Source organism: Myxine glutinosa, chromosome 9 (assembly GCF_964187855.1).
Source record: "Myxine glutinosa chromosome 9, kmMyxGlut1.1, whole genome shotgun sequence".
In the NCBI taxonomy this organism is placed as follows: domain Eukaryota; kingdom Metazoa; phylum Chordata; class Myxini; order Myxiniformes; family Myxinidae; genus Myxine; species Myxine glutinosa.
In genome coordinates this window covers 64,980,858-64,993,644 of record NC_136269.1, presented here as the reverse complement: position 1 = coordinate 64,993,644, position 12,787 = coordinate 64,980,858, and the positions used below count along the sequence as shown (strand labels likewise).

General features: G+C 43.2%; 1 protein-coding gene across 3 annotated transcripts in view; it reads right to left on the bottom strand.

Moving 5' to 3' along the window:
* The window catches only part of TTC27 (tetratricopeptide repeat domain 27), a 169,856-nt gene that overhangs the window by 48,649 nt on the left and 108,420 nt on the right, over positions 1-12,787 (bottom strand). For all 3 annotated transcript variants that reach the window (XM_078784402.1, XM_078784403.1, XM_078784404.1), the window contains 4 exons: positions 11,740-11,835; positions 11,475-11,597; positions 2,941-3,168; positions 2,080-2,178 (listed from right to left, as the gene is read on the bottom strand). In XM_078784402.1, coding sequence (XP_078640528.1) covers positions 2,080-2,178; positions 2,941-3,168; positions 11,475-11,597; positions 11,740-11,835 — 546 coding nt within the window. The remainder of the gene's footprint in view (positions 1-2,079; positions 2,179-2,940; positions 3,169-11,474; positions 11,598-11,739; positions 11,836-12,787) is intronic.

Here is a 12,787-nt window from a genome sequence, read left to right as displayed (position 1 = left end):
AGCTCTAGGAAGAGTCCTGGTTGTTCCAAACTTTTTCCATTTAAGAATTATGGAGGCCACTGTGCTCTTGGGAACCTTCAATGCAGCAGAAATTTTTTGTAGGCTTCCCCAGATCTGTGCCTCGACACAATCCTGTCTCTGAGCTCTGCAGGCAGTTCCTTCGACCTCATGGCTTGGTTTTTGCTCTGATATGCATTGTCAGCTGTGAGACCTTATATAGACAGGTGTGTGCCTTTCCAAATCATGTCCAATAAATTGAATTTACCACAGGTGGACTCCAATCAAGGTGTAGACACATCTCAAAGATGATCAAGAGAAATGGCAGGCACCTGAGCTAAATTTCAAGTGTCATAGCAAAGGGTCTGAATACTTATGTCAATGTGATATTTCAGTTTTTTCTTTTTAAGAAATTTGCAAAACTTTCTAAAAACCTGCTTTCTCTTTGTCATTATGGGGTATTGAGTGTAGATTGATGAGGGAAAAAATGAATTTAATCTATTTCAGCATAAGGCAGCAACATAATAAAATGTGAAAAAAGTGAAGGGGTCTGAAGACTTTCTGAATGCACTATATATACATTGGTGGAGGAAGTTCAATGGTGGAGGAAGTATCACCTGCGAAACAGATTCAAGCTGACCTTCAGACACAAGGTATGACAGTTTCAATTCGCACCATCTGTCGCCAATTCAATGAAATGGGGGAGGGGGGGGGGGGGGGGTTCCATGGTAGGAGACCCAGGACTGAAAGATAGACATTATAAAACCAAACTGGAGTTTTCCAACACACCTGAACAAGCCAAAATCCTTCTGGGAGAATGTCCTGTGGACAAATGAGACCAAATTGGAGCTTTTTGGAAAAGCACATCATCTCTATGTTTACAGAAAACAAATGAAGCCTTCAAATAAAAGAACACCTTCCCTACAGTCAAACACGGAGGAGGTTCAGTGATGTTTTGGGGTTGCTGTGCTGCCTCTGGCACTGGGTGCCTTGAATTTGTGCATGCCATCATGACATCAGGAGATTACCAAGGCATTTTGGAGCGCAATGTTCAACCCAGTGTCAGAAAGCTGGGTCTCCATCGAAGGTCATGGGTCTTGCAGTAGGACAATGACCCCAAACACTTCAAAAAGCACTCAGAAATGGTTCAAGACAAAACGCTGGACTGTTCTGAAGTGGCCAGCAATGAGTCCAGAACTAAATATCATTGAACACCTGTGAGGAGACCTGAAAACAGCAGTTGGGAGAAGGCACCCTTCAAATCTGGGAGAACTGGAGCAGTTTGCACAAGAAGAGTGGGCCGAACTGCCAGTAGAGAGGTATAGGAGGCTCATTCATCGCAATAGGAAGCGCTTGACTGCAGTTATTTTGTCCAAAGGCTGTACTACCAAATATCAAGTCGAGGGTGTCAATAATTTTGTCAATGTCATTTCTTTTTATTTTCTGATTTAAAAGGATATATTAAGTTCTGAATAAAAAACAAAGGTCCGGTAATGTTAACAGTGAAATAAAGAATTGTGGAGACCAAATACTTTCTGTCGATTTCAACTCATTTTTAGAGAAAATTGTGAGTTATTTGAAAAAAAGTGCAAGGGAGCCAATATTTTTGGCCACGACTGTATATATTGTTACCTCCATGTTTTGGCAAAACCGAAAGCGCAACCATTTCCTCGTGTGGCAGATAAGTTCTTCAATAAACGATTACATGCACACTCCACAGACAAACCACACCCATCTGAATGGCCCCAAAACCAACAATGACGTAAGGTAAAGCAAATGAGAGGAAATATTTTGAGCTGGGAAAGCAGTTGAGAGGGTTGTGGGATTAGAGGTTCAAAGATGTGCATCACTCCTAACCATCAGGGTAGTGACATTGGATGACGCAGTCAAGAGGTAACAGCATGGGAGAGGAAAAGGAAAGGGTGGGGAGGAGTTGGTATATGTACATTATCTTCAGGGATAAAGACTATGTAGATAGCTTTGCACCACTCTTCTGCTCCAATTTTCAAACATCAATACTCAATCCATCTAGCTCACCAAGGCTTAGGGTCCTATCCACTCCCACACAACACCAGCACTCACATTGGGCTCGAGAGATGTAAAGCGTTGGAAAGCTCGTGCGGCTCCCTCATAGTCCTCTGTTGCCAAATGAGCGCAGCCAAGTGAGAACCACACCGCCAACTATTGGGCAAAGAAGAAGGTGAGAAGTGAGTGATAGAGTGTGTAAATAACTAGGGAAAGAAAAATGTGAAAAAAATATAGAATGTGGAAAAATACTGAAGAAAGGGAAATAAATTTGAGAGTGGAAAGAGAGGCCAAAAGTGCATCAAGTAAGGAACAGCGAATTAATCAATATAAATACAATTTCTTCGAGCTCCAGTGAACGTAAAGGTCTGCATTGATTAAATTGGCGAAACATATGAAGGTGATATAATCAGAGCACCACGCTGGCTCCACTTCAACAGCAGTGGCCTCATCTCTGCGCCTCTCCACACTATTCAGCGGCATGTTCTCTTGCCCTCGGGAGGCTTGTAATTAGTCATTATGCCAAGAGAACTGGCCTTCCCAGACCTTCCCGGCGCCGTTACGTTTTCTCCAAACTCTTCCCCGGATAGAGATTCGGAAATGCATCTCGAGGACGATGAATGCATGGACATGGCTTTCGAAGCGATACGAAAGTTAAAAACCAGCGAATTAAACTATTTGTAATATCTTCTTTTGGGCTGAGATAATTCAGAGATTTACCCTAACTTTAGTCAATTAAACGATTTAAAACCATCTTCATCTTCCGAATTCTGATGTTCCAGGGAAGAACCAGGAACAGCAATATATACATACATACAAATATACACAGTCTTATCAAGTGATGAACACCTAACTTCAGATGGAAAACATAAAACATACAGCCCTTTTTCTCTACCGGTCAAAAACACCAACCATTACCTGCATCGGATTGATGGACAGAGCCTTGTCAAAGCACTCCACACACTGTGCATACTGCTTCTTGCGGAGCAGCAGGAGGCCTTTTGAACGCTGGGCACGTGCACTGTGGCCTCCGGAGAGCTCCCAAGCACGGTCATAGTACTCTGGATCCTCGACAACGTCCCCGAGCAGGCAGTACAGCGTTGGGGTCTCGTGGCGCTCCAGCTCCCTGCGCACCAGCTCCTCGGCCTATCAAATGACCAACCACGACGGTTTGAATGGGTAGGGTGTCCGAAGAATCTCCTCGACCGGGTATTGACAAGCAATGGACATTCCATTCTGAGATAGCCTTGCATTTGGCAAACAAATCATGCCTCTAAATCATGTGAGCATGACATAAATGGGCACCAATCTTTTAAAATAAAAGTAAAACTGTTAGATTCAATCCACTAGGAAAGATTATGTTGAGTGTAAGTCAATTTTTCAACTGGTGATAAGATGTCAGCACTGACTGTGTGTGTACCAAGTTCATCGCTGCTCAATCACATATCATCGGTCACACTAACCAAGCTGTGTACTTCAACTAATCCAATATTCTTCCCCAAGAAAACTCGGCTCGCAGAGATCACACCCTCTTCCATCAATATAACTAATTGAACCAAGGCCCAAATGCACCTTCTGCTACTGTGAGATTAACCCATATTTGTGCATATCATCAAAAATACAACCAAGTTCATTAAAAACCAAATGAATTGGACTACACTTGGGAAATACAATTCAATGACAATCGCAAGTCGAAGCAAACATGAGGCACTTGAAGATATGTACAATAATAAACAAAGTACAAAACAATATTTAAGGATCAGGAGAAAGCAAGGCTGAGTGAGCCAGGCGAGGTGGAAGGAAAAATCGAATCCAAGGTAATTCCACAAGAAACTTTTCACAAACAATGCAATGCCATCCAAACCATTCCCCACCATCTGCCCTCACGCAATCAGCTTCACCATAGCTCATTCACACCCACAGAGCTTGCCAGTGGCAATGGCTGCTAGTCCAATGGGCTCATAAGCACAGCCAAGTGGCTATATATGGCCCCAAACCTCAGGCGTACAGCATCTTCCATTGCAATGGTTATGGTACGGCTTCCATTTGCATATCATCAGGCCTAAATCCCAGCTCATGGAAAAATATACATGTGATTTGCATGGTCGCTCTGCCACAAACTTCCTACTTAATCCTCATGAGAACATACTTGACATTAATCAAATCCCAAAGCAGGAAAGATGTTCGAAAATCTGGCACGCAACACTGCATTACCATCGATCAGAACTGCCTTACAGTCCCACAAGAAACCGGAATCGCCATCAAATGCAGTACGTCAGGTTGCCAATTCAACGCATGGCCTGTGGGCCTGTCCTGGCAAAGGACTTTGCGGTGTTGGATGGAATGCCACCACGAATCAGTCGACTGCCAGCACAGTGCAATCGGTACTGCCGATTTGAAATTGCCTTCTCGGAAACGATGGGATGGCCCCACACATGCCAGCAGCACAGTGAGCTAATACATTTGCACAAAGCCAAGGATTTGTCAGAGACATTCATTAACAAAGTACAAACTAGAACGGCACTCGGTAGAGCGCAAACCTATGGCAGGCTGAAAAGTTTACGTTTTGTATCCCACTGATAGGCCGGATCTGGATTCGGCCTGAACAAAAATCTAATCGGCTTGTTCTTGTGGCCTAACCAACTCGTCCATAACTTTTTCAAACATCGTGCTTTGTATCGTTTTTAGGCCCCATCACTCAATGGTGAAGTATCACTTTAAAAAATCCTCTGATCCAGAACCGGGTTTGGATCTCCAACAAAATCTAATCAATTCTTCCTTGTCACCCACCCAACCTGTCCATCAAATTTCGTCTGGATCAATCCACAGCTTTGTGAGATATCCTGTCCACAGAGAAACAAAGCAATTTTAAAAAGTTAAAATAATCATTCACGTAGTCCTAACACACCATTTCCACTATCTTATGCTCACATTGCAGGAGGACAAACATTCGCAATGCAACCATCATTTGCATCAATATGATGGGCGGATGTTCACGCAGCAAAGGAGATCATTTCAAACAGCATCGGGTAAGGCTGTGCCTCAAGAATGCACCCGGCTGTGCAAAAATGCCTGGCACAATCCTGACATGCCCAGAAACCGGCAACGGTTCCCTCCTCTCAACTTCATTTGCTCCCCCTCACGCAAGCCAAGGCTCACCGTGCCCCATCTGCCGTGCAGGATGCCTTCATGAGAGCACCGAGGAAGCCAGCTCCCGTGGAGTCTGAGGCCTTCACGAATTTGGCTCTGTTCCCCATGGCCGAATTAACAGCAGGAAGTTGTACAGACAATGGTAAATGTCCAGGTGCTCGGGAAACCTGCATCTTGATTCAATTACGGAGTGCCCGTGGAGTACACGCACGCATCTCCCAGGAACAGCGAGTTTGCTTACCAGCAAATGAATGTTGTTTAATGATTAAAAGGACTCTCGCTCCATGATATGCCGATTTAGGCGTTCCACCGAACCGAATGTGCTGTACGTTATCGTGCAAGAAGCGCTTGTGGTGCGCCTGGTGGGGAAGCGGGCTCACAAGCCGTGTGATGGTTCCAGTACGTTACATTAAGACTTGAGCTAAGGCCGAAATTAAATTGCATCGATTAAACACATCGCTTCCTTCAAGATGCAGTTTTTAGCACGGCAACCGCAACTCCTCGACATCATTGGTCGGGTTAACGTACTCCTTTCCCAGTGTGTCGATGTCAGCATCCTGAACGTTATGGTACATGTCGTACGAGTCTGACATCTTTGTCCTTTTAATTCAGTCTGCCCGAGCATAATCTGGAGGGAAAAGTCAAAATCAAACTGGAAAGGTGGAAATATATCAATTTGTGTCGGACATTTGACATAAAAATAAACTGATCTTCGCGAAGCCTGCCTGCAGTGGGCCATCAAGGTCGAGAATAATATTTGGCCTTACACGGGTAGTCACTTGCCTTTGTGTCTTGTGTATGCTCGTCTTATACAGCACAGTACCTGCAGTTCACCTTCACGTCCACATGCTAATCCTTCAACACAAACTCAGACAGCAGGGATTAGTTTTAGTTTACATTGCAATTTACTAATCGCACATGGAATGAAACTCAGCTGATGAAAACCCCTGATGAGAAAGCAAAGGCCGGACCACTCAGTTACTTTATGGTGAAAATCAATCGCTTCATCAAAACCATTCTATTATATATAGATGGAGGAAGATATAGGGTTAACAGGAAAAGATAATCAACTGCTATGTTTTCGAATTTGACTGCGCAAGGATTAATATGCATTGAACACCCGAATCAACGTCTATCCGAGGGACGGCAAATGCACTGATGCCTCACGCTGCCTGCGAGAAACCAGGAAGATCGTTTATTGCAATTCTTCCCAAAAATCTTGATGTCCCTGCTCTCAAATGTTGTGTTTGTGTCCTTCCCCCTCTCTCCCCATCTTGTCTACCGCTCCCCTTATTTTGTGTTTTATGTGTCGGTTTGACTTTTTGTGTGATTAATGTTAACTCTTTCACGAGCCTCGATCTTGTATACAAAAAGAAAAAAAAAAGTTTCGTAAATTCCTTTGTAAAGGAAGATCTTTCATATATGAATGAATGAATGAATGATCGTTTTAAGGCCATTTTCCCCGCTAGAGCAGGGGTTAGCCTTGCGGGCCCCATGACAATCATGGTTCCCTGTTTGAGGCAATGTTTTCATGGCCGGATGCCCTTCCTGACGCCAACCCTTGGTCACGCTCTTACGATGCGCAGGGATACGGTGTACCTATTCTAACCGGGGTACACACCGGGATCATTCATCCCAGCAAGCTGGTACTCAATTTGCCGACCTCGGAAGGATGACAGGCCGAGTAAACCCCCTGGCGTTAATTCAGCGATCGACCGGAATTCGAACCCAGGATCCTAGGATCCCAAGCCGGCCCCCTAACTGCTAAGCCAACACCAGGTTTTTCATATCCACTGAATAAATTAATACTGCCACGTCCACTGCCTTAAGGGCACTTGCACTTCAGAGGGAAGGCGTTATGGTACATGTCCCTGTGCTGTGTGCTGGGATCTTTCGGTTTGACTCCTGGACAAATTCCATTTAACAGGAGGAATATTACGTCAAACAATGTGACACAAATAAAATTTGTCATAGATGTTATCCAATTGTGTAGGTGGGTGTGACGGAAGTTTGGGGATGAGACACAAACGCATAAACACACAAACACCAATTTGATTACATCAATGGCATTTGTACACAGGCACTATTGGTCTTTCAAAATGTTTATTCATTAGCTCAACACAGTGCCACCAGCTTTTCCCCCATATCTACATCTATTTTTTTTATGGAATATGCAAATCGACAGAGGAGACATACAATGTAAACTTAATTATTGCCCAATGATATATTATCTCTGCCACCGAAGGTGGACGAAGATCTTGCTTTCACCACTGTTTGTCTGCCTGTCTGGGTGTCCGTTTGTCTGTTTGTGAGCAGGATAACTCAAAAAGCTGTGGACGGATTCGAACTAAACTTGGTGGACAGGTTGTTTAGGTGACAAGCACAAGCCGATTCGATTTTGATTCAGATCCGGATCCAGATCTGGCCTATAAGTGGATACAAAACGTAAACTGTTCAGCATGGCATAGGTACGTGCTCTACCGAGTGCCGTTCTCGTTACCTCCGTGCACTGAAGGTGGATGGAGGTTATGTTTTCACCCATGTCTGTCTGTTTGCGAACAGGATATCTCAAAAAGTTGTGGACAGATGAGGAAGAAATTTGGTGAAGATGTTAGTTATGTGACAAGGACGAAATTATTGTATTTTGATGAAAATCCGTATCCAGATCTGGATCCAAGAATATTTTTAAAGTGATTCTTCTCCATTGAGAGATCGGGTTAAAAATGATATACAGCACAATATCTCAAAAAGTTGTGGATGGATTCGGACGAAACTTGGTGGACAGGTTGGGTATGTGACAAGGAACAGTTGATTCAATTTTGGTGAGTATTCAAATCCAGATCTGGATCAGATTTTTTTTTTTTTAAGTGATTCTTCACCATTAAGTGATAGGGCCAAAAACGATATATCGCATAACATGATACAGTATTACAAAAAGTTGTGGACGATTTATGACAAAACTAGGTGGATGAGTTAGTTTGGCGACAAGAACAAGCTGATTTGGGTTAACAATACACTATAACCACTCCCCTCCCCCCCCCCCCCCCCCAACCCACCCCCAACCCCTCAATACACTATGCAGAACATCCTTAGGATGAAACCTGATTTTGTGCCACTCTGCAAATAATATCACAATTAATTCACCACTGCTTGTAAATTAAGTTCAGGCTTTATCCATTAATCCTCTCCACCCTCAAAATTATCAGCAAGGTCTTCTTTAAATCTAAGGTCTAAATTGCCACAACGTTGACATTAATGTTCATTTATGAAAATACAAATTCTTGCAAGCATACTATTTAAATAATTAACGACTTCATTATCGTGTCTTAAAGTCAATTCAGCAATTGCTTTTGCTTGTTGGGTACTGGAATAGCATGTGGTGATAATATACTGCAGTGCAAGGCCCCCAGAGCAGTAAAGCACAAGTGAAGCCTCGGGATGGAAGTAGAGTAATACAAGAAATAAATAAATAATTAAAACAGGTAAATATATTCAAAAACCTGGAGTTCGGAGAGCCTGCTGGCATGACAGTTTCAGACTTATTGAAACCTAAATGTGACCCCATGACTGCCATTGCTCTTCAGCTATGCACACACTATTGAAGGAATCCATCACATGCATTATATGTAAGAAGACTGGCTGAGAGGCCAACCACTTGCACCACAAGTAATCCATCATATTGTGGTCCTTGGGTTAAGCTTGAATTTAGAGAATGCAACTTAGAAGGGAAATGCTCATTTCCTAACCTCCATTGGTGCCCAAATGAGATGGAAGGTAACTAGGGTAACAGTTTTTTGAGGTTTTTGTATAAGCAGAAAGCATGCAAGACCCCTTGGAGACAAGGTGGTCCTTCAGTTGGCTGGGGACATCCAAAATGTATTATAGTCCACATCCAAAAATGAACAAACTAGAAACATGGAGATGGAAGCAATTTTTTGTCATAACAAAGAGAAGACCAAGCAAATTAAGCCCTCAGTCATACAATTAAATTTTCTCTTCCAAGGCTGTTTCTTCCGAGGGATTTGGTGACAGAAAGCAAAGCTATCCATGAAAACGAGTTGGACGGACCAGGAAGTTCTGTGCCCATGGCAGACTAAGCTTCAGGTCCTATCCCAGACCTTGATGCAAGGTCAAATATCCTTTATGCATGGCCTCAGATCACCTGCGGAGGACATTACTGCAGTGACGTGGTCCCTCAAAAGTAAAACAAGGCAACTGCGATCCGTCATTGCGTCTTTTTACAAGCACAAGTTCACGAAAGACAACTCCAGCAGAGATCTACAGAACATGCAAAGATTGTGGTTTGAATGTGACACAATCGAAAATAAATCTTCAAAACCACTAATTAATTTGGTAATTTGATGAAAGCCGAAAGAATGAGTATTGTAGAAATTATCACGAATGACACCGATGAAGAGAAAGAAAAGGCAAAAATAGAGCACGCAAATACAGCCAAGAAAAACACAAATGGAGTATAAAACGAACGATGCGTTTTCACTTTCTTTTCATATCTGTACACAACACAATGGAGATGACAGGAGGCAAGAAAGAGAGCTTCGGTCATGGCCTTGCTCGACGACAATAGCGGCAATAAAACAATGACACATGTGACCGAGTTGAAACCATAAAATTAATCGTAGAACACTTTGGAATATCACTCCATGGCAACAATGAGATCACCACAAAGAAGGAAAAAAACAACCCTTCAAACTGTTATCATTTCGTGAAATAACACGAAGCCAGTTCCAGAACCGTAAGAAGAAGTAAACAGCATGAAACGTTATTGTCTTGTTCTCTGCAGTGTGATTTCGTTTCGGTCATTTTTAATCCAACTGCAACTAATTTGTTGGAAAAAGGAGAAAGGCCAAATCTGCAAATTCTCAAAAAGCAGGCAGATCTGGCTCATATCGTAACCTCGATGATGCCGAGAGATGTTATTTCCAGAGCAAGCAAAGCATGTTGGCGGGCAAGAAACCAAACATTAAATATTTCACATCAGAACAATGGATGACATCAGGACATTCAGTGAGTTATAATAACTGCCGTGGGAAGCAAGGAGAAGCTGACGTTTCGGGCGTTGACCTTTCGTTGGAGCAAAAGAGGGACACCAGCTTATCTTTGATAGCATACCTCAATCCATCTATCGTTCCCAATAACCATAAGGCAATAGGATCCCACAATGAAATTCATTGTTAGATAAGGCCAAGTATGAAGACCGGATTGTCATGGCGCTTGTCTGTAGGACTGGGGCAGGGATATATGGAATTTCACAAGGGTGCTGGTGGATAACCAGCCTACTCTTTCTGAAAGACTCTGAGGGATGTTTAATGTCCATCAACAACAAGTGCTGGGAGACGGGTCCACAAATGTAACGTCCTTCCAACGGACGGTGCATGCACCGATGGCCTTACCTGCGGACCACCAGGGTGACAGTCTATAGCTCAGTTGAGATTGAAACTGAGGCAAGACAGCTCAAAGGCGAGTACTCATACCTCTGGGCTACCTGCCAGTCCAGTTTATACTGATATCAAAAATAAATAAATAAACTGAACAACACCGCATGTCACATCCAGTATCTGTCTTTTCACTGATCTAATCTTCAATTTCTTACATTCACTAATCTCCTTACACACTGGCGAAAAGCAAAATACATTTTCCCATAATCCAGCTATGAGAAGGCACATTGACTATTATGATATTATAGTAACGGCCCATGTATTGCAGAGAGTTCCCTGTGGCAAAAATTTATGATAGATTGTGAAAGCAATTTCAAGAGAAGCTGCTTCTCCAGCAAGCCATGGAAACAATGGTTGCAATCCACCAGCAGACAAAAAGGAATTGAATTTACGGGACTGGCAATAGCAGTTTATCCCCTTTTGTGTGCAGGATCTTCAATACGAGTCCACACTCTTTCATTGTTCTCGCTTGAAGGCAAGATATAGCACACGTCTTGGCACTACCTCTTCTTACATGCTACACAGAAAGTCATTTGTCAAAGCCAAGTGCAGGAAGGAATGTGTTACATCTTAAAAGCAGCCTTTTGGCCAAGGCGCAGGACAAAACTAATGCCGAGGTGCTGGCGGAAGAAAAGAAAACGGGGACATTGTTAATGGTATCAGATTGGCAGGGCAGGCCTGCTCTTGTTAGTCAAAAGTTATCCGGCAGAGTTCCAATCCAACCCGGATTCTCAATTTCGCACCATGCGCAGCGCTAGGCCTTTGCATCATTCCAAGCATCTGATATTCCATTCAAATGTGACATCTCATAAATATCCAATAACGAATGCTCGCACGCACACACACCTTATCGGACTGGCCGATGCTGGCATAGCAGATGATGACATCTTCCCACATTTCCAAGCTCTGAAATAACTGCAAAGCCGAAGCGGAGCAGCCAAGTTCGAAGAATAGCTGAGCTAGCTCTTTCTGCGAGCACAGAGCAATCCAGGTGTACTATGTCATACCTTTCACCGAGGAAAAGTAGAAACCTTACAATTGCAAAAGACTCAATTCATTGAATGTTCGCGAGCAAACAAAGTTGTCATTCAAGTTAATGGCAGAAACGTACCTTAATTTTCCACTTTGGAGGAACCTTTGAACAGTAGAACACTTTCATTTTCTCTACAAGTGGAGTCCTTTGATCTTCAAAGTCGTCTACCAGAGTCTGCGTTGGGAAACGAGGATGAAAAAGTGACAAAGGCCGTCAAAGGGAGTAAACCAAGTCAAGTCGACAGATCACGCCGGAATGAAGATACAAATAAAAGGTGTATACATTGCTCGTATTATTTTGTTTTCCCTTTCCTTGCCACAAACAACTTCCGGTCACATTTAGGAAATTTAAAGGGCGAGTTTATTTATAAATATGCTGTGAAAGTAAAACATGAAGGACAAACAAATGTCTTTGTTTGGATGTAAATACTTCCTTGAATCACGGGTCCCAGATGCTCAACACCCTCTCGTTCCCATCCCATTCTCCCCACCTCCAGCCGACACCATGACGATAAGACTATCGCAAGGAATCAGTATGGCCAAAAGCAATTTAGGAGGTCTACTGCAAGTATTGGGATACAATCTGGCTTTTCCGATGGGTCTTTGAGAGTGGGGAGACAAAATCTGGATACAAGTACACTCCGTTGTGGAAAATACCAAGTATGTGCTTCAACTAGAGTCATACTAAAATAAGTGAACAGTGGATTTTGCATCATTGCTACAACGAAAAGAAATCTACACCTTCAAACCTGTTAATTCACCGACAGGGTGACCATTTGAAATCCCCACTGTGAATGATACTCAGTGGAGGATGGCAGTGTGGGAGGGGAGATGGGGGGGGCGGGGGGGGGGGAGGGGAGGGACTACGATATAATGACTGCTTAACATTTCCGAGTGGACAAAGAGCTTACACCCCTTTATTCAGAGAAAAGGTAGAATCAATCATCCCTGCCTTTGTGACCGAAAAGCAATTTCTTCAGTTTTTCACACCAATGGTCATGAGCGGATGGGTCCGAGTCAAGCGGCAGGAAAGCTACAACGGATGGCACAAGACGGAACGATTTATTGTCGATGAACGCTGTCCAGAAAAATAAATAAAAAAGGCACAGTGCAAGATTTTGGTCGAA